This window comes from Babesia bigemina (genome assembly GCF_000981445.1).
Source record: "Babesia bigemina genome assembly Bbig001, chromosome : I".
In the NCBI taxonomy this organism is placed as follows: domain Eukaryota; phylum Apicomplexa; class Aconoidasida; order Piroplasmida; family Babesiidae; genus Babesia; species Babesia bigemina.
Genome location: NC_027216.1, coordinates 533,538 through 557,163, shown reverse-complemented (window position 1 = coordinate 557,163; position 23,626 = coordinate 533,538). Strand labels below are relative to the sequence as shown.

Here is a 23,626-nt window from a genome sequence, read left to right as displayed (position 1 = left end):
CGAAAATGCGTTAAGGTTTTAACGGGTGCTGTATATCCAAGTTCATTAAAGCAAATTAAAAATGTTGAAGCCGTGTTATGTCGCTACATTGATTGACCAACGGAAAAAAAGAAATAGTTCGACGGTGCGAGCAAAATATACCTGAGCAACTGGGATCAGATGGAGGTACGAGGCTGTCGGATCTAGTAAATCGAATCTCTCCCTTTGTGATTATGGTAACTAAACGCGTATAGGACGAAGTCATCGATGGGTGCGAATTAACATATCCATATTCTGTTGAGAAAGGTTATACCTCTTATTATGTTCTCTCATTATATAGTGTGCTTTGTGGCTACGTGCCTAGGGGCGGTTTTGGATTTCGCGGGGCTACCGCCTCACGCCGATACTTGTGCGGGTTCCACGTCGTTCCGTTGCCAACCATAACAGGTGCCATCCAAAACGGAATTTATCTAGTTTGGGCAATGTGACTATTCACAGTCATAGTAGCCTGGGTTTCGTGTTCCACGTCGGATGGATTCGCGCATTGAAACTAGGCACTTGGTTCGAAACTGTTCATCTGAGATACTCCGCCGTCTCCGTGATTTCGCCTCCTCATGTCTCTGACACAAGACGGTTTTGATTAGTCATTCCGATATGCACGATGCTGATGGTCTTCCTCAGACATACGGATGGATTGTCAAATATTCCCACTATTTACCGATATGGGCGGATTGCCGGGCGGAATCCTGAACTTCGGCCACTAATAAGCTTATAAATACGTCCACGGCATTGTTTACTGCTGTACTTATTAGTTTAACCGATTAGCAGTTTACAACAATAGGCGTAGGGGATTTACACTTATATCAACACATACTTAATAAGCGGTGTGAGAAGAGTCCCTACGACAAGACGAATAAACATGACATGTAGCCCATCAAAGTGGAATAGCCGCTCCTAAATCAGATACTGTGGGCGTACCGGGGTAATACATGTTACCCGACCCGAGCGCATTGTGTATCTTGCTGGGCTTATTATTATGTTTGGTATTCCAAGCATGTAGTAAACCCATGTCCACGTCAACCCCTGGTATCCCATGTTTTATCATTTGTCCCATGTAGAACTTGCGAGTTTTTGTACGTACTGTCGTTTCCTCAGATGTTTCACCTTCAGATACACTACTTTCCAGTCCATAGAAAGCCCAGAATCCTGAGAAGTCGTAGAGTATGTCCAACACATCTTTATCGACGTCTTTTAACGCCTCGAATATATATGAAATTTTCATCCGGGGGCGCCTGTACGACTCGTCATAACCAACTGCACTTAAGAGTTCAGCCAGACGCTCCCTCACCGTATTATTCGACTCGTTGGTAAGTGCAATTGATGTCACATACTTCAATGAGTATAGACCTGCATATAACATAGGTGCAATGCCCACGAATACCACTGCACAGGCTGCTGGGTGCCGACTACACGACGCATCCCATGACGCTTCTGAACTGTAAGCCGACTCGTATTGGTCAGGAACTTTCATATGTTTCACCAGTGTGTCACAACCATACACAACGCGGCCCAAGTACAATCCCATGTCTTTGCGCTGTAATTCCTTTTTTTGCACAACGTTGTGATAATCGCTCTTGTATTTATTAAAGAGGCGTTTAAAGTGTAGATTTGGTGTTCGTCTTGGCTCATTAAATTTTTGTAGCAACCTGCTTGCGAACCACCGGCCCTTAATCTCCGGCTTCTCTAAAAACTCCTTTGTAATAAGTTTAACTTCTTCGAGAGTTGGCAGCTTCATATTGCCTACAGGCGCGTCAGCAAGCAAATCGTAGACTGCAGAACCCAAAGCAATTATGTTTTTTTTCGCATCCGTTCCTCTCAATGCTATCAGCCAGTCAATGCCCTCCTTGAGGTTGCGAGGAGCTTCAGTCAACGAATTGTACACCATTTTGTACAGTATCGTTACGTTGTACGGATTCTATACGTCCCTGAAATGTTTGATGTATCCACAGGTCAGTATACGAAACATACCGCGTATTTAACTACCTGTGTCTCAATGGCCAGGAGGCACAACTGAAAGACTTTGTCTTCTAATACAATTGCGCTTTACCGCAATCTAACAATCCACATACACAGCAAATAGGCAAATATCGGGGGCGCAATGTTTACCGTGACATCGAATCTCATCCATATCTACCAAATTAACGTGACATGCAGCTCGCATAACGCGAGTCACTGTTTATGTACATCTCAGACACGAATGACAAACACCAACCGTATATACAGTAGTGAATTTTTGAACTGTCTCTGATGTTTAAAAGGTCGTCACAAGGTGTTCGGGGTTTCTTACGAAACCTACGTCATCCCCTGTGTCCTGTGCATTATGAACACATCTGTCACCTAATGAAGGGTACCAACACTTTTTGCACTGCATTCCCCAATTGACATAACTGTTTTCTGTTAGAACTGGTTACAGTAGATTTGTCTCGAGTGCTTCTCGACCGATAACGGGTGACAATTACGGCCTGAATTCGTTACCTGCGATACGCCTATGCTCTCATCCGTAGTAACGACACTTTGCGCATAACATCCGACGAATATTTCCAGCACCACGGCTTCCTATAAGGATAATCAAGATTTATTTATCTGGTTATTATGCGTGGTGTTTTAACCGGTGCGCCGATTTGAGACCAAATGGTCCAGCTTTTATCCCCATGACATCCCAATGAACGTGACTGCTCAACCACGCGTCAGACGGTCCGACAGGGCCCTGCATTTTATAAAGTGCAGCGACATAAGGGATTTCTAACTGCGATGGTCTCCGTTCAATTAGCGATACCTTTCGGAAGTCCAGATTAGCTGGCAATTCAACTGAAGGTAACTACATCGCCTCATTTCATTTCTCATTTGCTGTCTCTCCAACTGAATAAGATCGTAATTCATGTTCAGGAGGTAACTGTATATCGGAATATTTACCACAAATATGCTGGCCTCTGGCTGGCAACCCCGCCCGCATTCGGGTTCTTACTGGACATACAGGTGGGATGTTATATACCCGCATAATGACCTCTGACCAACATAAATGATGTTCAATGACGCTGCTGTGATAAAAGGTGAATCCAACATATGTGCCTGCAACATCCTTGATACCCACGTATTGGTATGTTAGCCCTCCCATCCTATCCGGCCTTGAGCTGTCACTATGTTCAATGGGAGTTAAAAGCTGGTATTTTGCAAAAACTACTATGGTTCATTCTAGTATTATAGAGAATATTGTGTGGCTCTCTGTTAAGGTTTGATGAGCAAACCAATTCACCTCAGCATATACTAGTACGGCTGCTCCAATGTGAGCAGCCACTGCACCATGGTCACATATCAACATCAGTGGATTTGCTGAACTAGAGTGACAGGTCGCACATATCATGCATTTTGCGTGTATATGACATTGCGGAAATTCTGATTCGTGAAAATATAAGGAGCCGTCCGCACCGCAGTGTCTTAATTTAGGTCGCACAACAAAAGTTAGTACCCTTTTTATAATTCATGTTAATTTAATGGTAGATGGGGGTTTACACTAATTATAAATAGATGTGTTAACCCAAGAAGATTTTCAATTCGAGACAGACGTAAGCATTTAGGATCCTTAACGGTAACTTCCTCTGATATCATCAGACACCAACACGAACTATGACAATTAAACTCTGTCATTGACAGAAATGTTTACTACATCTGAGCTACCCATTCCTTGGAGTAGTAGTTCTCGATCTGGATGGTAGACAGGACTACACCCTTGATAGTGATGCATCGGCATTCAAGTGGCGGCGACTGGCGCAGCTCCTCCCCGGGTCCTACACGGTTGCCATTTAACTTCAGTGTGACAAAATGATTAGTGCGAGATGGTACCAACGAAGTGCTGACATAGCTTATGTTCTTCACTTCACCGTTCACCGAGACTTGGTAGAAGCAGTTGGGCGGGTCGAAAACGTACGGTGCTGGGCAGTAGAACGCCGCTTCCTTAGCAGCTTGAAGGTCTATCGTGCAACCGATTTGTCGTCCGTGGAAATCGTAGATGGGCGGTGTCTCAGGTTTGAATAAATTAGCCGACTCGTATGTGACTCCGCAGCCGTGCATATACGGGTCTGTTATTTTGAGCTTAATTTTGACGACATTCCACTTATATCCATGCGGCGATTCAATTTTACGAACATTTCGCTGTACATCTTCACCTGAAGTTAACGCATCACCTGTGACTACGGAAAAATCAGATTGTTCTGGTGTCTTAACACAGACAAATGTCATGGGCACTTCGTGCGTATGAAGCGGATCCTTAGATACAATCACGGCTTTTCTACTCGATTTGATGCCTAGCTCGTAATTTCTTGCCGTGGAAATGATTGTAAAGACTTCGAAGCCACCCGGTGTAGTAGCAATTGAATCGCTGTGTGCCGCAAGAACAAATTCAGGCCCATCGGGAGTCTGCATTGTTATATAATGGGAAGTTCGAAAGGACGCGGGCAACCACATAGGCCGTATATTATCGTCATTTACGTCTTCGTGCGCACCATGTGCAACACTACAGCGTACGAACAACACTTTACCTCCTCTCAAAGTAATTACTTCTTGAGATACGTTGTTTAACACGAGGTATTCGGGTGATGTGGGCAACCCACCAGTTAATCCAATCTCATGCCAAGGCAGCAACCTATAAGAATGTGAAATGTTAATCAGCTCCCCGTCATTTACTGTGTACCTACGCCCTGCGTAATCGTTTGTCTCAAAAATAAGCCTGGACTTTTCGTAGCCACTTTGGTCGACACATATGCAACCAATACTGGTAGGTGCATTATGGTCTTTAAAACCTAACGTTTGAAAGCCTAGTATACGGATGGCCGTCGCATGCTGCACAGTCGTAGGCAATGGCACAGCGCCATTTGAGTAAAAATCATATACCGCGGAGTCACAGTTTGATGGCAAAAGCTCCTCATCGGGCTTGCAGTGGATTCCAGCCCACAAAATGCCCATAGTTAAATCGTACGTGCACTCGTACGTTTCCCCGATACCATTACCCCACCGTTTAGTTGAACAAAACAACTTGCTAATGCTTGGTGCGAATAGGTTTTGTGGCCCACGATCGCAACCAACAGCATGGTAGTGATGCGTGAAAGCAAAGGCCACATTGATGGCGGCGCTTATACTTTCATGAATGTTCACGTTTCTTGATCTTACTGTCCAATGATAGAGGAACGAGTTGTGTTCTCTTCGTAACGCCAGAGGTCTGCCCATATGATACTTCAACTTCACCAACCCTCTACTAATTTGTGAAACGTCCAACTCGAGGGCATCACCAACAAGAGTTTGGGTGTACGGAATTTCGTCGTAACTTGCAAGGTTATAAATTGTTTGTAGTTGCCGTAGCGTCATCAGGTCCTTCGGCAAGAATGCAGTTTCGAAAGCATAGAGAGACATCATTTGTGAGAATGAAACAGTGGGCGAACCGTCAAAAGATTTCCGATAAACCTTCTGTATCGGCACTTTTATGGTCAACGTACTGCCAGGGTGAAGCACAACCGAACACCAAGGGCCTGGAATAGGGTTCGTACGGTGGAGGAACACCTTTTGGGTTATGTCACAAACGTACTCGGTGTTCGAACGGATCTCTATCCTCGCCTTTACCTGGCCTGTTTCGGGATCTATGCACCTGCATTCGCCTGTAAATGGCGGTAATGCTAATTGGTCGAAATATTGCGCCACCACCCAAGGCATATAGTTATCAAATTGCCAATATTTATGTGGTTCAGGGGCAGGCACAACTTCATCATTCTGGTTAATGAGAGACTTCATGCAATCATTGGGTTCAATTCGGCCTTCGCAAACAAATCCTATGGGTGCTCTGAGCCTTGGATCCGCTACACAAGAACGGGTGCCAGTAAAGCTATTCTCGGTAACCACGTTGTCTGGTGAAAAAAGTGCTGAGGTGCGGCTGCCGCAGCCTTGAAGAGGTAGGTGTGAATGCCCTATGTTCACTAAAAATAAACCAAAACCCTTCCTCATCTCTTTTAGTTCTTCGACTAGTGGTGCCGATGAGCTCCACGGAAGCAAGTCCATGTTATAGGTGTCTTTGAGACCGTAAATGTGACGCTGCATCGTATCGCTCAATACTAAATCTCTGGGGCCGCAAATGAATATAAGGCGGCGGTCGATAACGGTGAACAACTCATGAGATGGGAAGTTGAATTGAAGTTTTGTTTGCAACTGATTTGATTCCACAGATATAAACGAAATTTGGTTTTCTGTTATCACCACATCGGATATACCAGTAGAACGTAAACTTCCATTCACATTCACGTAGGTTTCGATATGCGGATGCCCATCGGACGTTGGTTGTGGATGCCAAACATATTCGGCGTCGTCGACTCGACGAGGGCAGATTGCAGTTGCAGAGCTTAATATGCTGACATCCATGTCACACCTAACGACGGCGTTTCTTCTGAGCAGATCATACGGACGGCTGAAATTACAAATATATGCGTCAATAACGCCTGTCCAATTAAACAATACTGCGCAAATTACCGACGCAGCTCTCAAAATTTTGGCCATGGTTTCGAAGTTCGCATCATAGAATTCTTGCGAACAATTGCAAACCAAAACATGACATCAGCTAAAACACAACTTCTACTTAGTCGCATTAAAAATATTTTAAACATTATTATCTTTGTGAAGATAAAAGCCAACTGTACCCCATAGCTGCAGCTAGCTTTAAAACACCGAGGAATTTTCCTAAGTAGACACAATCGAAGTAGCCAAGACATTAGCTAAGCATCTATGACTATTGGCGCACGCATTGCTAGCTAAAATGTTCTTGCTCATTCTACACAAAACAATGGTCCAAGAGGATCACACCTGTGCCAGTAGACGGCCATCATCGCAGAACGCATGGCGGCATAATGATCACTAGACCATAGAAAAACCGTTGAAATAGGCACAAGTGCCTATCATTTCTATGTAAAAATTCTTGATTACGGGGAACGGATTATTGAGGCCAGGTGGAAGATTTGAAGTTATGAGCATCCAACTAAAGAACCAAGCGAAATATATCGCATAATCCGATGATTTAGGATGGAGTTTAAGAAAAATATGAGAATATGGGAGCTAGGTATCTATGATCGGATAGACTGCAGAATCAATCGGGTGTTGGAACAATAATACCTTTGGTTTCCTATGATGGGTATGAAACCTAGTGAAAGTTATAATTATTTCAACGACAATCGCGACGAAAAGCTTACTGCCATTATAGATGGCACCGGTGACGCTCGGCAACAGCACGAAGTGGAATAGGCAACGAACGCCGATAGTCTGCGGGCAGTAAAATATTAAGATGTAAGATAATGCAGCCGAATCAAAGGCAACTAAATATCATCCAACGCAAAACTTCAAACAGAATCGTTGCATAAGGCATTATAGCGCATGTATATTTAACCCTTAGATTGATTTTTGGAATGTCTGACAGTCATCAACTCGTGAAACCAGACCCGAATGGCACTGCATTGATGACGGACTCGTTTTTATCATTCTTGGTTATTTTGTAGTACTTATCACAGTTACATCTTAACGCCATCTTCCTTGCAAATGGTTCGTCATGCGTAATAATAATGAGTTGGAAATCAATGGAGGATTCGCTGACTATCTTCGCCAGTGACGTTTCTAGACTCTATACGAGCTATGTTGCGGTAACAATAGCCAACTAACCACAATGTTATCCTTGTCGAGATTCGTGGTGGGCTCGTCCAAAGCTAGAATATTGCAATTGTAGCAAAACGACTCTGTCAGCGTGATACGCAAAATCAGAGACGCCAAGACGCGTTCGCCGGCGGAGCAGTGGCCTCGCATGTCCATCTCAACTCCACTATGCGTGACCATCACCATTCTGAAGCCGTATTCTCAACCACCGAGTTTAGGGTTACCTATAATTGTAGGACCTTGGCGCTAACCCTGTGCTTGCAACCGTCGTGTCATCGTTCGATTGTATCTCGATGTAGTCAATATTAGTACCCGTATAGACCTCCCTCCAGACACGCTTGAGGACGACGTTTATTTGCGCGATCTATGCCCGTTGTTAAATTAGTATGATGACTCATTACCTTGTCAGAGTGGAACTTATGCAATTCCAATTCGAGTGTCTTCGTATAGAGTTCAAGGTCCTGCAGTTATTTTAACACGCGTGCAATAGACCTACGTCCTTCGCCAATTGATGTGACTTAAACGCAAGAAGCGCATCAGAATAATGCTTGTGCGCATTCTTAAAAGCGGGGGAATCGAGCATTCTTTTCAATTTGGAGATGTTATCTTCTCTTGTGATAACGGTTCCCCTGAGGGTTGCGATGTCAAGACTGACCTTAGTGCATTGTTCGCTGGTCTGCTTGATCTTCTTTGCAATTTCATCCTCCTTGGTAGCCCCTAGTTTTTGCTGTATTGCATCAAGGCGTTGTTTCTGTTCGTCGAGTTGATTTTGTTTTAACTTGAGGGTTATGTTTTGTTGTAGCTTTTCAAGCAGTTGGCGATGGTTCGTTAACGTGTTCATGAGGTCCCTTTGCTCCACGCGACTACGGTTGATGTTCTCTGTCAAACCATTCAATTCGACTTGAAGACCGTCGTCTGGCTGATCATCTTCGCTCAACTTTTCGATTTCCTTCCATAATTGCTCCAGTTTAATGTTATACTCTCTGTAGCGCTCCAGCAGCCTGCTGGCAATTAGTTGACACTAGTTTCTGCACATACCCTGTAAGTTTAGCCGCTTTGACCGCATTCGCCGTGTTGGCGGCGGATATCTTCCTGCTGGCATCGTCTAATTCTTGTTGCTTGTCAATAAGTTGCGCGTTTGATTTTTCTAAGGCGCTCCTAATGGATCGCAGTTCTGCGTTGTATTTTTTTTGATCTGCCTGCATCTCCGCAAGTTTTGATTTCAACTCTTTCAGTTCGCCAATGCCCGCTGCAAGCTGCTGGCATTCGGCTTCTAGTTCTACCAGTGATGATTTGGTGCCTTGTAAAACAGATTCGACTTGCGTTATCTCGACCTCCTTTGCGCCAAGCTTATTCCTTACTTCCTCGTATGTAACGTCTTCCGCTGAGCACACTTCCGAATTTTTATTTAGCAGGCCATTGTAGTATGCTATGTATTCGGATATACGTAGATTGGTTACGAGCTTCAGTAAGGGATTATACGGCTCTAGGTTAGCGGAACACGTCTTGACTTCGTCTCCCATGCACAAATCACCGCCTGCAAAGTGTTGTGTCGTCCAATAACGTGCTGTTACCTTCCACATTGGTTATCATTTGGATAATGGCAGTGACACAGTCCTGCTGGAATTGCTGCGGGTCCTCCAGAGCATTAGAAGGTGCACCTGGAACCTGTTTTGCCCCTTTCAAGTATTTGCTGAAGATGTCTCTAAGTGCTTCCGAGAAGTTAGAATCGTCTATGTCCTTGCTTATGTTTTTCCTAACATACGTGAGGATAAGTTGCCGGTCGTTTTTAATAACGGCTTCCAAGAAATTCACAGCAGCCCTCAAATCATTTTCATCCTCAATAGTCGTGCCTGATATCGCGTTTTTGAGCTTAGAAGCCATAATCTTTAGCTTGTCCCTTTCATCAACAAGATTTTTAAAATGCTGTTGATGTTGCTCAACTTGTAGGCATAAGCCTTGTTTCATGGCCTCCCGTTGCTTCAGCGTTGCACGCATCTGTTCAGCTGAAATTATTTTTTTTTTGATTTCGGCCAGTTCGTCAGCATGAACATTGGTGGTCAAGCTCTGCTTGGCCTCCATCTCGTTGAGATCCCGGATTTTACTCGCCAATTCAGTGATGTCTTCCTTGCACTGTTTGAAAACCTTATTGATGGGATCATCGTCGTTATTCATGCTATCAAGTTGTTCAATGAAAAACATAACGCTTTCCTCGTTGAACTCGGTGTCACCATCAAGTGCCATTTCCTTCTTGATTTCGATGATGACGGACGTTTTCGCTTCGGCCGTCACTTTAACGTTCTCCTCAAGCAAGGCGCGATTTGTTAACTGAGTCGACCTATAAAGCAAGAAGGGAGGCACTCACCTTGTTTTTACTGAGATTAATTTTTTGGTGCAGAGTATTCATCCGTTCCATCAGCTGATCGATGGTGCGTGTCACTTCATCGTGCATGGCTTCAGCAGCCTATGGTGTATGCATGGAGCGAATTTGACGATTTACCTCCAATTCATTTGTGAGTGTGAGGTGATAGTGGTGCATGTCATCCAGTCCCTCCTCGTATATTTCGCTCATGTTTTGATGCATCGTTTTAATTTCTTCGGAAAGCCTGTTGATTGTATAGACAAGACATCGTGATGTACCTTTCAACGTTTGAGTTAGTTTCCCTGAGAGCTGCGAACGTGGCCGACACTGCTTCGTGCTCTGCCCTCAGCGCCTTGCAGGTCTCATTAAATCTTATCAAATCCTTTTCCAGAGTTCTGCAACAACGATTACACATTTTAACTTCTTCACTACTCACGCGATATTGGCGTTGGCCTTGGCGACATCTTCTACGTTTGAGTTAAGCTGCTTTTTAATATCAGCAATCTGCGGCGGGATATGGGATATTGACTGGATCTAGCTACCTGTATGATTTGGTTTTTCGTAGCCTCCAATTTGGCAGCATTAAGCCTAATAGCTTCCTCTTGCTCTTTCTTTGCTTTGTTGAGAGCAGAAATTGCCTTGGTGTATCGTGATGTTTCCAGTAGGTCGTCAAATCTGGCCTTCACTTTGGCCAAGTCGTCAAGCGCCCAATTATTCTCATCTTGGTGGCAGAAAATAACTGCATTAATAACTGCACTTTTAACTTGTATTGGTCATACCACTGTCTATAAAGGCTCGTGAGAGTCCCATCAGTGAGGGCATGGATTGATCCATGTCTGAGCACTTCATACTGACTCTTGACTCCTCCCCAACTGGCGGTTTTACTCGCAAAATGGTCTCACCAGCCTAACGCATTATATGAATACTTAACGCATGATGTTCACGCTGATTACCTTGAATGTTGACTTATTGGGGATATTCTTGTCCCTGGTGGTAATGTAATTTCTCGTAGCGCAGACCTGCATTAATGATGACTATCGACCCACAAATCGCCGTACTATTTCCTTAGATGGAGTCTCGAAGTTAAGCGTGATCTGCGCCCTGACCTCTCGCTCATCTGAAAGCTTGCTATCATGGACGAACGATTTCCCTCGGTCCGAGTTTGGCGGGAGTATCCCACTTGCAGCCATTTTGAGGCACTCAACGATTGTCTACATACACATTAGCCCACTATTTAAGTGTATGGGTCAATTTCGCTTTTAGAACCATCATTCAATTGGCCGTGAATCCTAGAGATGGAGGACGTTCCACGCGTTACAGATATGCAGCAGCTCAACATCTACTCACCGTTTTGCCTGCTCCATTGTGTCCAACTATAAGCGTCAGCGGCTTCTCAAAGCGGATGGATTGCGTTGCATTCGGTGAGAAGCACCTGATTCCACGTATTTCGAGGGAGTGCAGCGTGGTCATCTTCGCCTCATATATCGTGCCAAATCAATGCACACGAATGCTATTAATAGATATGAGACGCATATGCGAATATTCCCTTATATTCGTTTCGTCTGAAGACGACGCATCGTACACTGGGATTCCATGATTTTAATTCAACAGCTTTCCCGATTCCTTATGATATGCGTTTAGCTTTAATAAAGTATATTATAACTGTATTGGTGTTACAACTACTGGCTACTTTAATGCAAATAACGGCTGGTGCCGTTTAGCTAGGAGCGCCGCCAAGCGGGAGCACGCACAATCACCAAACGGCAACCGCGAATATACTATCAATTGAGCGTATTGCCATTCTAACAAAATCTAGATTCTATGACGTGGTCTAGACAGGTGCAACAGGTAGTGATACATGCCGAGTCAAAGGGGTGGTAATGTGTGTCTAAGTCGAATCTTGTGACACTCAAGCGACACACTTTGTAAATCTTGCGACACTAGAACTAGACAGACACGACCGTTCTATTGAGCGGATTTCTGTCGTGATGATTTAGAGTCCCGTTTCTCCTCACGCGTGGCCTGTCTTGAATTGCTGTTGAAGAAGAGGTCGATCCACGATCGGTTTCCAGTTTCCTCATCCACCAGAATGAGCAGCGAAATTATTCGCTCTAGGACGAACATGGTTAAAATAGGCGCCGTATAAGGCTTTACACACCCCTTGTTAATGCAGCTTGCACCCTTATTGGGTCCCTATAAAGCAAAGGTGTGTCGACTTAGACGGCAACTGTTGTTGTTGGTACATGCGACGATTACGCTTGATCGGCGATTTCGGCCCATAAGCCAGCCGTGAGTGCGATTCCGAGGGGCAGGCCGAACTGCTCCTTGGTGTGTCGGTTGAAGGCACGATGAGGAGCGTGCAACGCGAACTGTCCTCGCCATCGCAGTGCTCGTACGATTACGAGAGCGAGTTCGGATTAGACAAGGTCATCCGGTCAGGATCAACGAGTGGCGGTTCCATTTCTCAGCGTAGCACTATCGACAATGGCGTTGGCGATGTGTACGAAGATCTCTTCCTTCTCCAGGAAATTGCGTTCGACTCACCCGAGATAGAAAACCGCTTGTTAGGCGTGATCACCCATGTGAAGCATTGCAACTCCTATAGTTTTCCAGGTGCGTTTGTACTGCACTTCTGCTTCCAATTCGTTTCAGGGTGGTTCTTTCAATTTTTCGTGGCATCATTCCACTATCTGCTGATTGCCGGATTCGTCCTCCTGATCGGCGTGATTGCCGGAATATTCATGTCTTCCCCTACTGGGATAATCGGCAGCTTTGTATGGCACTCCAGTACAAAGGCGGCATCTGCTTCCCAATCAAAGTTGTTCGTTTACCACAATCCTGGGACTCAATCTTTGTCAGTTGAGGGGACGCTCTATCTATCGCATCATTTTATGAACCCGGCGCCATTCACAGCAACGCTTTCTTCACTGCTCTCCGTGCTCTACCTGCCGCAAGACTTCCCGCTCATCGAACAGGTTGATTATTGCCGTAACGAAACCGAGTGGACCAAAAAAGGCAATGCCGGCGCCAAGTGGCTCAAGTTCCCTAATTCAAGGATTTTTCAGGAATCGAGCGTCGCGCAAAGTCCGCGCACCTTTACGGGGCAACCGGTTTCGGACGTCAATGGCACCCCTCCTGCCGAGGGTGAGGCTGTCGGTGCCGTTGACGAGGGCAACCTTATAACGGTTCACAGCGTAAAACAGGTTTGGCGAGGGTACTGGGGCAGTGACATCCAAGTTGCGGAGAGCTCGATGTTTGATCTGTTTACTTCGTACCTGATGCTCGGCAACCGGCTGCATATGGTTGCCAACGTGCACTGGGGACTTAACGAAGTTCGCTACATGATCAGTGTCAAGCAGATGATAACTAGGAACGCTGAGAACTCTGAGCTATACGACGCGCTGCTTACAGACTGCCGTAGAGGCGCGGTTCTGTTGCAGATCGCGTCGGCTAACCAACGTTTCGAGACCATGTTCTTTAGCAGTGATAAGCCGCCGCACAAGTTCATCCCCGTGAGCGTGGGCTGCCAAATGCCAGTGCCGGGTACTGCAGGCCATGATCTTCGTGCTGCGTGGCGCGATCAGCACGACGATTTTGCGACTCATTACAACATTTTGTTCAACATGGACGCCGTTGCGGATGCATGGTATCCCTTACGCCCTTTAAGGACATCCGCCAACACCGCCTAGACAAGACACTCACGCCGTGTTCTAGGATATCCGGGATAAGCATCAATGTTAAGGCGGAAGCATGGGTTTCGGCTCAACTTGTTGCGCATCCCAGTGAACAGTTGCTGGTCCTCACGACTTTAATTTTGGGCATTAGAAATGACCGCTATGATTTTGTTATTTTATGCCGCGCTAAAATGATGCTGTCCTAGGTTGGAAGGCGCGTCAGTGTCTGAGTATTCCCTGAACCCTACACCCTTTCCCTTCGCGTCGTTTGCCGCCACTATCCGCTAAATATGGCGTCGCTGTTGGCGGAGCCGCTAATTTGCGGCTCGCTGTTGGCCACGAAGGTCACCTTGCGCTTTCCTTTGAGCATCTTCGGAACGTCCGGTATGTCTTTCACTGTGTGTTGAACATTCGTTTGCTACGCGCACGTCCCTTTTCATTAGGCGTATGGCGTTATTTAATGTACACTGGCGTCAGCTTGTATGTCTAATGTGTAGCTAAAGGCGCCAGGTGTGTATTTTTCGGCCTCCGCCGCTCCGCGTCCTACGTATAACGACCATTGTTGTCGTATTTGTCCAACGTGGCATTTTCCTGTCAACACTAGGGCTAATTGTACCTTCAGACGCGCATTCTGCAAATGGTATTGTGAAGTTTGAGACGCCGGATAGCGCGGTGGCTTCGTCTGCCAAAGGCCGACCTCAGCGGAGCTCGCGTTCCACTAGGAAGACGTTGACTTCAGCCGATACCAACGCGAATTTCAGTGGAGCTTCCACTGGGGATAGCTCGTCGGAAGAGGCGCCCAAAGAGCAGTTCGCTGAGGTTCACGTACTAGTGAACTGCGGGTGGTCGCTTGACTTCGACCAGGAGAGCATAGCGCTTTTGAAGCTTCACGCCAAAGACGTGGATGTTATCGCAATAACGGACGGAGACTTTGAGCATGTTGGCGCGCTTCCAGTCATCTATTCGTGGTTACACGGCATACGCGGCGCCGCCGGCATGCCGCCGGTGTTGTGCACGGAGGGTTCCTACAAGTTCGCCCGCGCGTGCCTCGTCGACGTGCTGGAGAACGCCACCTTTTCTTACAAGTTTGATGATTTTGGGATGTCTGATTTAGATTTTTTGTACTCCGGTTGCTGCAAGTTGCGTTACCACGAGAGCTACCATCTCACGAAGTCGACTTATGACTGGACCGTACACGTCGCTTTTTTGCCGCTGAACAATGGCGTGTCCATCGGAGGCGCGGTTTGGAAATTGTCGGTGGGGCCACGGAGCATCGTATGTTGTCCTACGTACCGAGTCCAGCCGTCGTGGTACCTGAACGGCTGCGAGATCGGTTCGCTAGATCGGGCTGACATCTTTTTGACTCACGAGCAGCCGAAGTTGGTGGAAGGCCCCCAATCGCCGCAGCCTTCGGAGTGCAAGAACATGGAAGCCATCTTATCGGTTGTCGCGGGCACTCTGCGTTCCAACGGTTCGGTGCTGATTCCCATGGACGTCGGGCCGCACATAATTGACCTGCTGTTGCACCTGAACTCCGTGTGGGCGAACAGCGACCTGCAGCAGTTCCCCATAGTCGTGGTCTCGCCGATTGCGGTGAAGATGGTTTTGCTGTTCGCAACGTGCTTGGAGTACATGCAGTCTGACATATGCCACAACTTTTTGCGCACTATGTGGAATCCCATCTTCAATTTGAACTACATACACCCAGTCTCAACCCTAGAGGAGCTGCGGAGGTTCTCGAGCATGCCGTGCGTATTCATCTCCACGTGTAGTTCGCTATCCTTCGGTGTCACCAGCTACCTCTTCGCCGCCTTGTGCTGTTACGAGCGCAACACCGTCATCTTCACGCGCGACTCGCCGGAGGTGAGCGCTCTGATGGGCCAGTATCGCGCGACCGGAGCGAGGGATGCTATGGCGGGGCTGCAACACGAGTTCACCCTCCGCCTCAACCTTGAGCCGCCCGATGAAACCGACGCTGTCGATATGGGTAGGTTTGAGTCCGGCTCGCGCGAGCACAAAATGTGTATAGAGCACGCCGACGAGGCATACAACCCAGCTGGCGCCGCTGCTGTTGGAACTGGCGATGTGGCGATGGACGCTTTTGGCGACGAGTTGGCCACCGAGTTCCTGTTTAAGAATAGCCGGAACTTCACCGTGCATAACGGATACGTGAGCTACATGCCGCCTGCCATACTGCGCGATGACCTCGAGAGCAGCAACAAGCCCGGCGACAGGGATCTCGACTACGGCATCCCCTACACGTCCGTGGCCGCCGCCGAGCTGGACCAGAACATTGCGCCGTCAGCTGCTGCCGCCGTGTATGTGGAGGAGCCAGAGGAGCGCGCTCACAAGCCGGATGCGTTTTCGGAGCTCGAGCAAAACCCGTTCAATGCGTACTACATGCAGCACGTTGAGAACTCCGCTGTTGGCGCGATTATGTTCGAGTGCAGCGGCGATTACGGCTCGGGCTCCGAGGTGCAGTCCAGCGCTGCAGTGTCGAAGCTGGTGGTCAAGCGGCTTCCTCTGGTGATAAAAAGCGGCTTGTACATCACGCATCACTTCCGCCACTTCCATCCACGCTGCGAGTTAGTCTCGCTTTTGAGCAAGATCTGCCCCCGCAACATCGCGTTGCTCCCGCGCAAGAATGACGTGGGTGCCGTGGCCTGTGCCGAGATGACCATCCGTGGCGCGATACCAAGCTGCGGCGCGCTTCACAGTTTCGACAGCGCCGCGCCGTGCAAGCACGAAACAGGTTTGCTATCGCAGGAATCGTTGCACCGTCAGCTGTGCATCCCGCTGGATGTGCGGCAGGAATACGTGAACCGTTCCGGCACGCTACTTGCAGCGGGCCACCTCATAAAGGAGTTCCACGGCGTGCGTGTGACGCCGGCAAACAAGCGTGCTGAAGGCGGTTCGCGAATGGAGCGGCTAATGGCCGTGCTGTCGTCGATCGACGCGTGGAAGCGCCACAACAACCCGCGCCAGGTATATCAGGCTATAGTGCGTTTCGACTGTTTCGCTGGCGAATCGAGCTCCGGCGCAGAAGGCGTGTTGCTTTGTTCGTCGTTCTGGTCGAAGCGGCCTCCTCAGCCCCCCAGGCTGGCCATATGCCTGCCAGGTGATCCCACCTCAACGACATCGGGGGGTGCCGAGGGTGGCAGTGCGGAATACAGCGGCGCGGCCGAAGACCAGGATTCCATGGATGACGGCTCGGCGCGGGCTGCGTCAAGCCCTCAACCACTGTCCGACGAGCCGTACGCGGCGATAAGCCACTCGCTGCGCCACAGCGTCTACACAGGTAGTGTTGGCATGCCCACGCTGGTGCGGTACTTCGAGGAGTGCTTGCCCGAGTGCTGCACCGTGGGCTCTGGCGCGCTGAACATTAACGGCAACGTTCAAATAAGCCGTTCGGACGTCGGTTACGGCGTCCAGCGGTGGGAAGTGCGGGGCACTCTGGACCCGGCCTTCTACTTCGCCCGCAAGATGCTCAGAAAGTTGCACAATCGCATCGAACCCTTGTACTAGCCGTCTTAACACGGGCCAGCAGATACGTTATTAGCGTGTGTTGTGTGCTCCGCTGTTGGCGGTCGTCTGTTGAGGGGATTCCGTCGGGACACCGTCGCCGCCACCCGTTTGGTTGCACCACAGCAAAGTGTCCCCTCGTTGTGCCCACGTGGACCTGTGAAGATTTTTTGGCGGCACCTGGTTTGCTTGTATGGATGGCTGCGACGAGCTGTTTCCTCAGAACGGGAATCACCTAGTTTTCGCAGGTGTGTCTACCCATGTCGAGAAAACGTTACAAGAGCGCGTCGGAGGAGGTTCCTCTGGAACTTCCATTGCTGGTATGAATATTTGCCGCGTTCGTAACGCCTTCGCAGAACGATGTGGTGGCCAACGAGAATCTTTTCAAGTTGCGCGAGTGCCTGGCGGAGTATCGGTCGGAGGTTGATCAGCTGCGCGGTCAGAACAGCGCGATTTTGCGCGAAAATGAGTGCTTGAGACACCTGTGCTCGAGTGTTGCCGGCATATGGGATGTGCTGAGCACCGAACTGGGCGGGGCGTCGCTCGAGCCTTCGGACGACAATGTCGGCACCCACTCCGCGCCTGAGGACGCATTCCTGGACTTGCTGTCGCGAACGAGGCTACCATTCACTGTACGCCGTGGTGCAGGCGATGCCGCGTCCGGCGACGGTCCTCTGTCCTTGGAGGGCGAGGCCGTCGAAGCCCCCGGCGACGGAAAGAAATCCTCTTCGAAACCCGATCCCGGCGACCAGCCAACCAAAGATGAGCTGGATCGTTTCCTGCACAGCCACGTGGAGGCGTTCAATCGCATGAAGAACGTTTTGCTCTCCAGAGTGAAGCACCTGCTGCAGTCTACCGGGGGGTCTCCCGCTGCCCACGGTGGCGTGCCGGAAACCTCGCCGCATAACATCGCACCTCACAGTCAGGCACCTCCGGCCGAGCGCAGCAGGCTGCGAGTGTTGGAGCTCGCCAGCACTCGCTTGTACGACACGGTTGAGGAGTTGCGTGACGTCGTGCGGAAGAGCAACCACCGGTGCGGCGTTCTTGAGGTTGAGGTGTCCAGGTTGAACAAACTGAACGCCGAGCTGCGTTACTCGCTAAATCGCGTGGAGTCGTGCCGGACCATGTCCGAACCCAATTCTGCCAACAGCCTCGTGGAATCTCTGAAGTACGAAGATCCTCCTGCTCCCGTGATCCAAGGCGTGGAAGACGTGACTGTGGACATGATAGTCGGCTCGTCCCTCTATAAGCGCCTGCATGAGTTGTGCAAGTCGCAGGATGAGCGGATTTCCTACCTGGAGGGTCTGAACTTGACGCTCCGCACCCGCGGCGAGCACGTCGCCCTCGAATACGATCGCAAAATGTTTGACTACGTGCAACAGCTGGAGGCCATCGAAACCGAGCTGCTGAACCGTGTCGACGAATACGAGAGCCAGGTGGCCTCCTACCAGGAGGAGCTGCGGCAGCAGGTTGAGCGGCAGGAGCACCTCAGCGCCGTCGCCTCCGAGCTTAAAGAGGAGCGCGATTCGCTGATTTTTGAGCTCCAAGAGAAGGACCGCGTGCTGCACGAGCACATATCCAAGATGGCGAAGGTGATAAATGCGTTCTCGCCCTCCGATGACCGCGTGGCTGCTGAGCCTGGCCTGGCGGACTGCCAGGACCAGCTGCAGAACCTCTCGGTTGAGCTCGAGGAGATAAGCGGCGCCTACGAGGAGAAGACCAAGCAGACGGATCGCCTGCTGCAGCAGATGAAGGAGATGCGCGCCTTCCGCGACAAGTACGTTGCGCTGGAGGCGTCGACTCGTGAGATGGAGGGCAAGTTCAGTCGTGCGATGGCCTTCTGCGAGCGCAAGATGGCTGCTGCGTACCAGCACAAGGAGGACCTGATGCGCCGCGTGGAGGCCTACCGGCGTACGTGGATGGCGTCTTACCACAGGTGTCTGAGCTACGAGAAGAAGCGCGACATGGCGGCCTCTGCGCTGTACGAGTGCCAGTCGCAGCTGTTGGTTGTCGAGCGCGAGCGGAACGCGCTGCGCGACCGGCTTGCGCAGGTGCAGGCCGCCACCCAGCGCGTGCTGGTGTCGCGTGGCTCCACGGACAAGTGCCAGGACCCGTTGTCCGAGGAGGAGAGCATAAAGCGCGAGAACGACGTGCTGCGCCGTCGCATGACCTGCACGCTGTGCTTGGAGCACTTCCGCGATCGGTGCCTCTCTAAGTGCGGTCACGTCTTCTGCGATAGCTGCATCACGCGCAACCTCCAGTCGCGCAACCGCAAGTGTCCCGTTTGCAAGGTGACGTTCGACCGCAACGACGTGCGCCGGATCTACCTGGATTGACCCAGGGCCGCTGGCGGAGCACGGAGACTCCGACATCACCGTGCGCCCAAACAACCACGCTCATTAGTATTAAAACAGTCATAAATTTCGATCTAAATAAAATAACGCGTTTTTGCTATGACTGGCATTGGCAAATGCACAGGGAGTGACCATTTAGTCGACCTCCTCGACAGTAGGGCCGCTTGAAGCAGCACCGGGAGTGGGGCCAGCTCCACCGAAGCCACCTGGTCCGCCGGTTGGCATACCCGCAGCACCAGCCGCCTGGTACATCTTGGTGGTGAGTGGCTGGCAGACCTTCTCGACCTCCTTGAGCTTGTACTCGAACTCTTCCTTGGTGGCGGTCTGGTTGGTCTCGAGCCATGTGATGGCCTCGTCGATGGCGCTGAGGGCAGCAGAGACCTCGCCGGAGTCAAGCTTGGCTTTGACGTTCTCCTCGTTGAGGGTGTTCCTCATGCTGTAGCAGTAGTTCTCCAGCTGGTGCTTGGCCTCAACGCAGGCGCGCCTGTTCTCGTCCTCCTCCTTGTACTTCTCGGCCTCGGCAACCATGCGCTCGATGTCGCTGGTGCTGAGACGACCCTTGTCGTTGGTGATGGTGACGTGCTCGGACTTTCCGGTGGACTTGTCCATAGCAGTGACGTTGAGGATACCGTTGGCGTCAATGTCGAAAGTGACCTCGATCTGGGGCACACCCCTGGGGGCGGGGGCAATTCCGGTAAGGTGGAACTTTCCGAGGAGGTTGTTGTCCTTGGTCATGGCACGCTCACCCTCGAAGACCTGGATGAACACACCTTCCTGGTTGTTCTCGTTGGTGGTGAAGATCTGGGTCTTCTTGGTGGGGATGGTAGTGTTCCTCTTGATGAGCACAGTCATGACACCACCAGCGGTCTCGAGACCGAGGGACAGAGGGGCGACATCGAGCAACAACAGCTCCTGGATCTTGCCAGACTGGTCACCAGACAGGATGGCGGCCTGGACGGCGGCACCGTAGGCGACGGCCTCATCGGGGTTGATGGAGCGGCTGGGCTCCTTTCCGTTGAAGAAGTCCTTGATGAGCTGCTGGATCTTGGGGATACGGGTGGAACCACCGACGAGCACGACCTCGTGGATCTTCCTCTTGTCAAGGCCACTGGACTCCAAGGCCTTCTCGACGGGGATGAGGGTGCCCCTGAACTTCTCACCACACATCTCCTCGAAACGAGCACGGCTGATGGTGGTGTTGTAGTCGATACCCTCGTAGAGGGAGTCGAGCTCAATGGTGGCCTGGGTGGAGCTGGACAGCACACGCTTGGCGCGCTCACAGTGGGTCCTGAGACGACGGAGGGCACGCTTGTTGCTGGCGAGGTTCTTGCCGTTGTTGATCCTCATGAAGTCACGGACACAGTGCTCGACGAGCAGGTTGTCGAAGTCCTCACCACCAAGGTGGGTGTCACCGGCGGTGGCCTTGACCTCGAAGATACCGTCCTCGATGGTAAGGATGGACACATCGAAGGTACCACCTCCAAGATCGAAGATGAGCACGTTCTTCTCCTCAGAGCCCTTCTTGTCAAGACCGTACGCAATGGCGGCGGCGGTGGGCTCGTTGATGATACGCATGACATTGAGTCCGGCGATGGTACCGGCATCCTTGGTGGCCTGACGCTGGGAGTCGTTGAAGTAGGCAGGCACGGTGATGACGGCGTCCTTGACGGGCTTGCCGAGGTAGAGCTCAGCAATCTCCTTCATCTTGATGAGGACCATAGACGAGATTTCTTCGGGGTGGAAGGTCTTCTTCTGTCCCTGGAAGGTGACTTCAATGGTGGGCTTGCCGCCAACACCGTTGATGACCTTGAAGGGCCAGTGCTTCATGTCATCTTGAACGGTGGGGTCGTCAAACCTCCTTCCGATGAGCCTCTTGGCGTCGAAGACGGTGTTCTCAGGGTTGCGGGCCTCCTGGTTCTTGGCGGCGTCACCAATCAGACGCTCGGTGTCGGTGAAGGCGACATACGAGGGCGTGGTCCTGTTTCCTTGGTCATTAGGGATGATCTCCACGTTGTTGTCCTTGTAGACACCCACACAGGAGTAGGTGGTACCCAAATCGATACCAATCGCCGGAGCAGACATTTTGGATTATCTTCTAACTCTGCGTAAGGATGAGTGTGCGTATGGGGAGGGGCTAGCTAGATTCCACCAAAGTTCGACTCCGCGACGGCAAACCAGCGGGTCTCTTAGCGCAAAACAGCGGATTTCACTAACAGTACAACGGCAATAACAACACAGCAAAAATCACTCTCGTGTGTAGCGGTTTCGGCCAAACTTACAATCGGCGTGGAATCTTTCCGTGTGCAGTGGTTACCAACAAATGTTGAATATTTTTGCTGAATAATTATTGGCCGTTCCGATTGAGTGTTCAATCTAAAAAACGGTCAGTAAATTGTTAAGTGTGGTCATCACTGTCTTTCGCGAACCTGGGGCCGGAGGTGTCAATTACGGGGGATCCCCAGGTGGCACTTCAAGGTAGCCACTGTAATTGGTCTAATAACGTCGCTACTGTCTACCGTTCACCTTCCTGGGGCTTATTTTGTCTGTTCCCGTAACCTTGGCCTGCTGTAGCCGTCGGTGTGAAGCCCTGTGTGACGGGTCGTCGGACGCGTGCCCGTGTCACGCTGCGTCAGGCACTCTTTTCGCGCGCCTACTCGGTATACGCGGTGAATCAGCAGCTATGGGACACTAGCGCCTCAGGAGACACATTTTGACCCAATTGCCGTGGAATCCTGGGGAGAATGGCAATTTTTTGATCCCTTATTGTCACGCTATGTGTGGCGCCGTGCTGACTTCCTTATATTGGTGGCTCATTCAGCCGACCATAGAAACGGTTATACTGAAAATCAAATCTAGGCGGTCACTTTAGATATATTTTATAAAATTCGACGATATGTGTTCGCGCATTCAGCGGCGCTGTCCTACAGGATGTAGCGGTTGAATGTGTCGCGGTTTTTGGAGTAGCTCCTGCTGCCACCGCCCTGTTTTGAGTTATTCGTGGGACGCTCAGGGCGTTCCGTTGTCTGCCTTAGGGAGGTGCTCCTGCCTTCGCCTTCCTTGTTTTCGTTCTTGGTCGGCGCGTGGTCTGCTGCATCTTCCTGCCTTGACAAACTTCTGGTTCTCGAGTCTTCCACCGACCGTCTCAACTCACTTATCGCCCTCAGAGTATCCGAGGTTTGCAGCTGTCGTAGCACTTCATCAACAACCAGCTTCTGAACTCTGTTTGCCTCCACCACCCCCTTGGCCTGGTGGAGAAGCGCCAGTTCCCGATCAATCTTCTCCTGTACGCGTGCGACGTGCTGCGAAATTTGGTCAAAAGCCTCCTTGGCTTGCTCGAAGTGCCCTTTGTATGCCTCCTTTGAAACTGCGTTGCGTAGCTTGAGCAGTCCGCCGACCACGTTGAGCCTTCGTTTGACCTCCTGTTCTAGCTTGTCTATTTCGTCGTCTGTGGAATCGCGGCTGATTTCACGATCCGACATCTTTATATGACGTGTGTTTTGTGTACGGCGCGGAAATTCTATTGCAGGCAGTGATGCAAAGACATTCGCGCTTATGGGCAGCCGGTTTCGCGCTCGTAGCGCGGTTCTCTGTAGCCTAATTTGACTTATAAGTGGTCGTGAAATGGTTTTCGCTTGAACTGAGCGCAGTTGTGCCTCATGTGTGTACGATGAGCGTCTGGCCACGGAAGCTGTCCGTTGTGTCTGGGGGCGTTACACATTTTCAGCGTGTACATTGCTGCTGCTTGCACATACATTTAATTTGCAAGTGAACGCGATTCTGTGCCGAAAATAACTCGTGAAAACGTTGTTTACCGCCGTAGCTTGTGCCGTGGCGCACAGTTGACCGTTGCACGACGAGTCGACTCCCTGGAATACCAAGGCGCGCCTACCTAATCTTCCATCATATGTCGGCATTTGTCCCATCCATAGAACGCAGTGGAGGATATAATTAGCAGCAGTTCACGTTGATGGTGAGCGTTTTGCCTTTGGCTTGTTGAGAGA

The 23,626-nt window shown here is 50.1% G+C and overlaps 8 protein-coding genes across 8 annotated transcripts; 3 read left to right on the top strand and 5 right to left on the bottom strand.

The window, feature by feature from the left end:
- Positions 1-913: 913 nt before the first annotated feature.
- On the bottom strand, positions 914-1,924 carry BBBOND_0102450 (hypothetical protein; the record flags this gene model as incomplete). The annotated part of the gene is made up of 1 exon (XM_012910648.1): positions 914-1,924. One exon carries the CDS (start codon positions 1,922-1,924, stop codon positions 914-916), a length of 1,011 nt encoding a protein of 336 aa, XP_012766102.1.
- A 1,775-nt stretch (positions 1,925-3,699) lies between these two features.
- BBBOND_0102440 (hypothetical protein) lies at positions 3,700-6,573 on the bottom strand (the record flags this gene model as incomplete). Its single annotated transcript, XM_012910647.1, has 1 exon — positions 3,700-6,573. The coding sequence occupies one exon, from the start codon at positions 6,571-6,573 to the stop codon at positions 3,700-3,702; it is 2,874 nt and encodes a 957-aa protein (XP_012766101.1).
- Positions 6,574-7,486: 913 nt separating this feature from the next.
- Positions 7,487-11,545, bottom strand: BBBOND_0102430 (hypothetical protein, conserved; the record flags this gene model as incomplete). Its single annotated transcript, XM_012910646.1, has 16 exons — positions 7,487-7,684; positions 7,723-7,900; positions 7,965-8,077; positions 8,115-8,174; positions 8,210-8,714; positions 8,752-9,250; positions 9,288-10,041; positions 10,079-10,177; positions 10,214-10,319; positions 10,354-10,470; positions 10,512-10,579; positions 10,618-10,814; positions 10,855-10,981; positions 11,029-11,094; positions 11,134-11,286; positions 11,423-11,545. The coding sequence occupies 16 exons, from the start codon at positions 11,543-11,545 to the stop codon at positions 7,487-7,489; spliced, it is 3,363 nt and encodes a 1,120-aa protein (XP_012766100.1).
- An 878-nt stretch (positions 11,546-12,423) lies between these two features.
- BBBOND_0102420 (hypothetical protein, conserved) lies at positions 12,424-13,764 on the top strand (the record flags this gene model as incomplete). The annotated part of the gene is made up of 2 exons (XM_012910645.1): positions 12,424-12,688; positions 12,728-13,764. 2 exons carry the CDS (start codon positions 12,424-12,426, stop codon positions 13,762-13,764), a joined length of 1,302 nt encoding a protein of 433 aa, XP_012766099.1.
- Positions 13,765-14,039: 275 nt separating this feature from the next.
- BBBOND_0102410 (hypothetical protein, conserved) lies at positions 14,040-17,274 on the top strand (the record flags this gene model as incomplete). Its single annotated transcript, XM_012910644.1, has 2 exons — positions 14,040-14,133; positions 14,372-17,274. The coding sequence occupies 2 exons, from the start codon at positions 14,040-14,042 to the stop codon at positions 17,272-17,274; spliced, it is 2,997 nt and encodes a 998-aa protein (XP_012766098.1).
- A 257-nt stretch (positions 17,275-17,531) lies between these two features.
- Positions 17,532-19,607, top strand: BBBOND_0102400 (hypothetical protein, conserved; the record flags this gene model as incomplete). Its single annotated transcript, XM_012910643.1, has 2 exons — positions 17,532-17,591; positions 17,628-19,607. 2 exons carry the CDS (start codon positions 17,532-17,534, stop codon positions 19,605-19,607), a joined length of 2,040 nt encoding a protein of 679 aa, XP_012766097.1.
- Positions 19,608-19,760: 153 nt separating this feature from the next.
- BBBOND_0102390 (dnaK protein, putative) lies at positions 19,761-21,707 on the bottom strand (the record flags this gene model as incomplete). The annotated part of the gene is made up of 1 exon (XM_012910642.1): positions 19,761-21,707. The coding sequence occupies one exon, from the start codon at positions 21,705-21,707 to the stop codon at positions 19,761-19,763; it is 1,947 nt and encodes a 648-aa protein (XP_012766096.1).
- Positions 21,708-22,546: 839 nt separating this feature from the next.
- Positions 22,547-23,104, bottom strand: BBBOND_0102380 (hypothetical protein; the record flags this gene model as incomplete). Its single annotated transcript, XM_012910641.1, has 1 exon — positions 22,547-23,104. One exon carries the CDS (start codon positions 23,102-23,104, stop codon positions 22,547-22,549), a length of 558 nt encoding a protein of 185 aa, XP_012766095.1.
- Between the last annotated feature and the right edge of the window lie 522 nt (positions 23,105-23,626).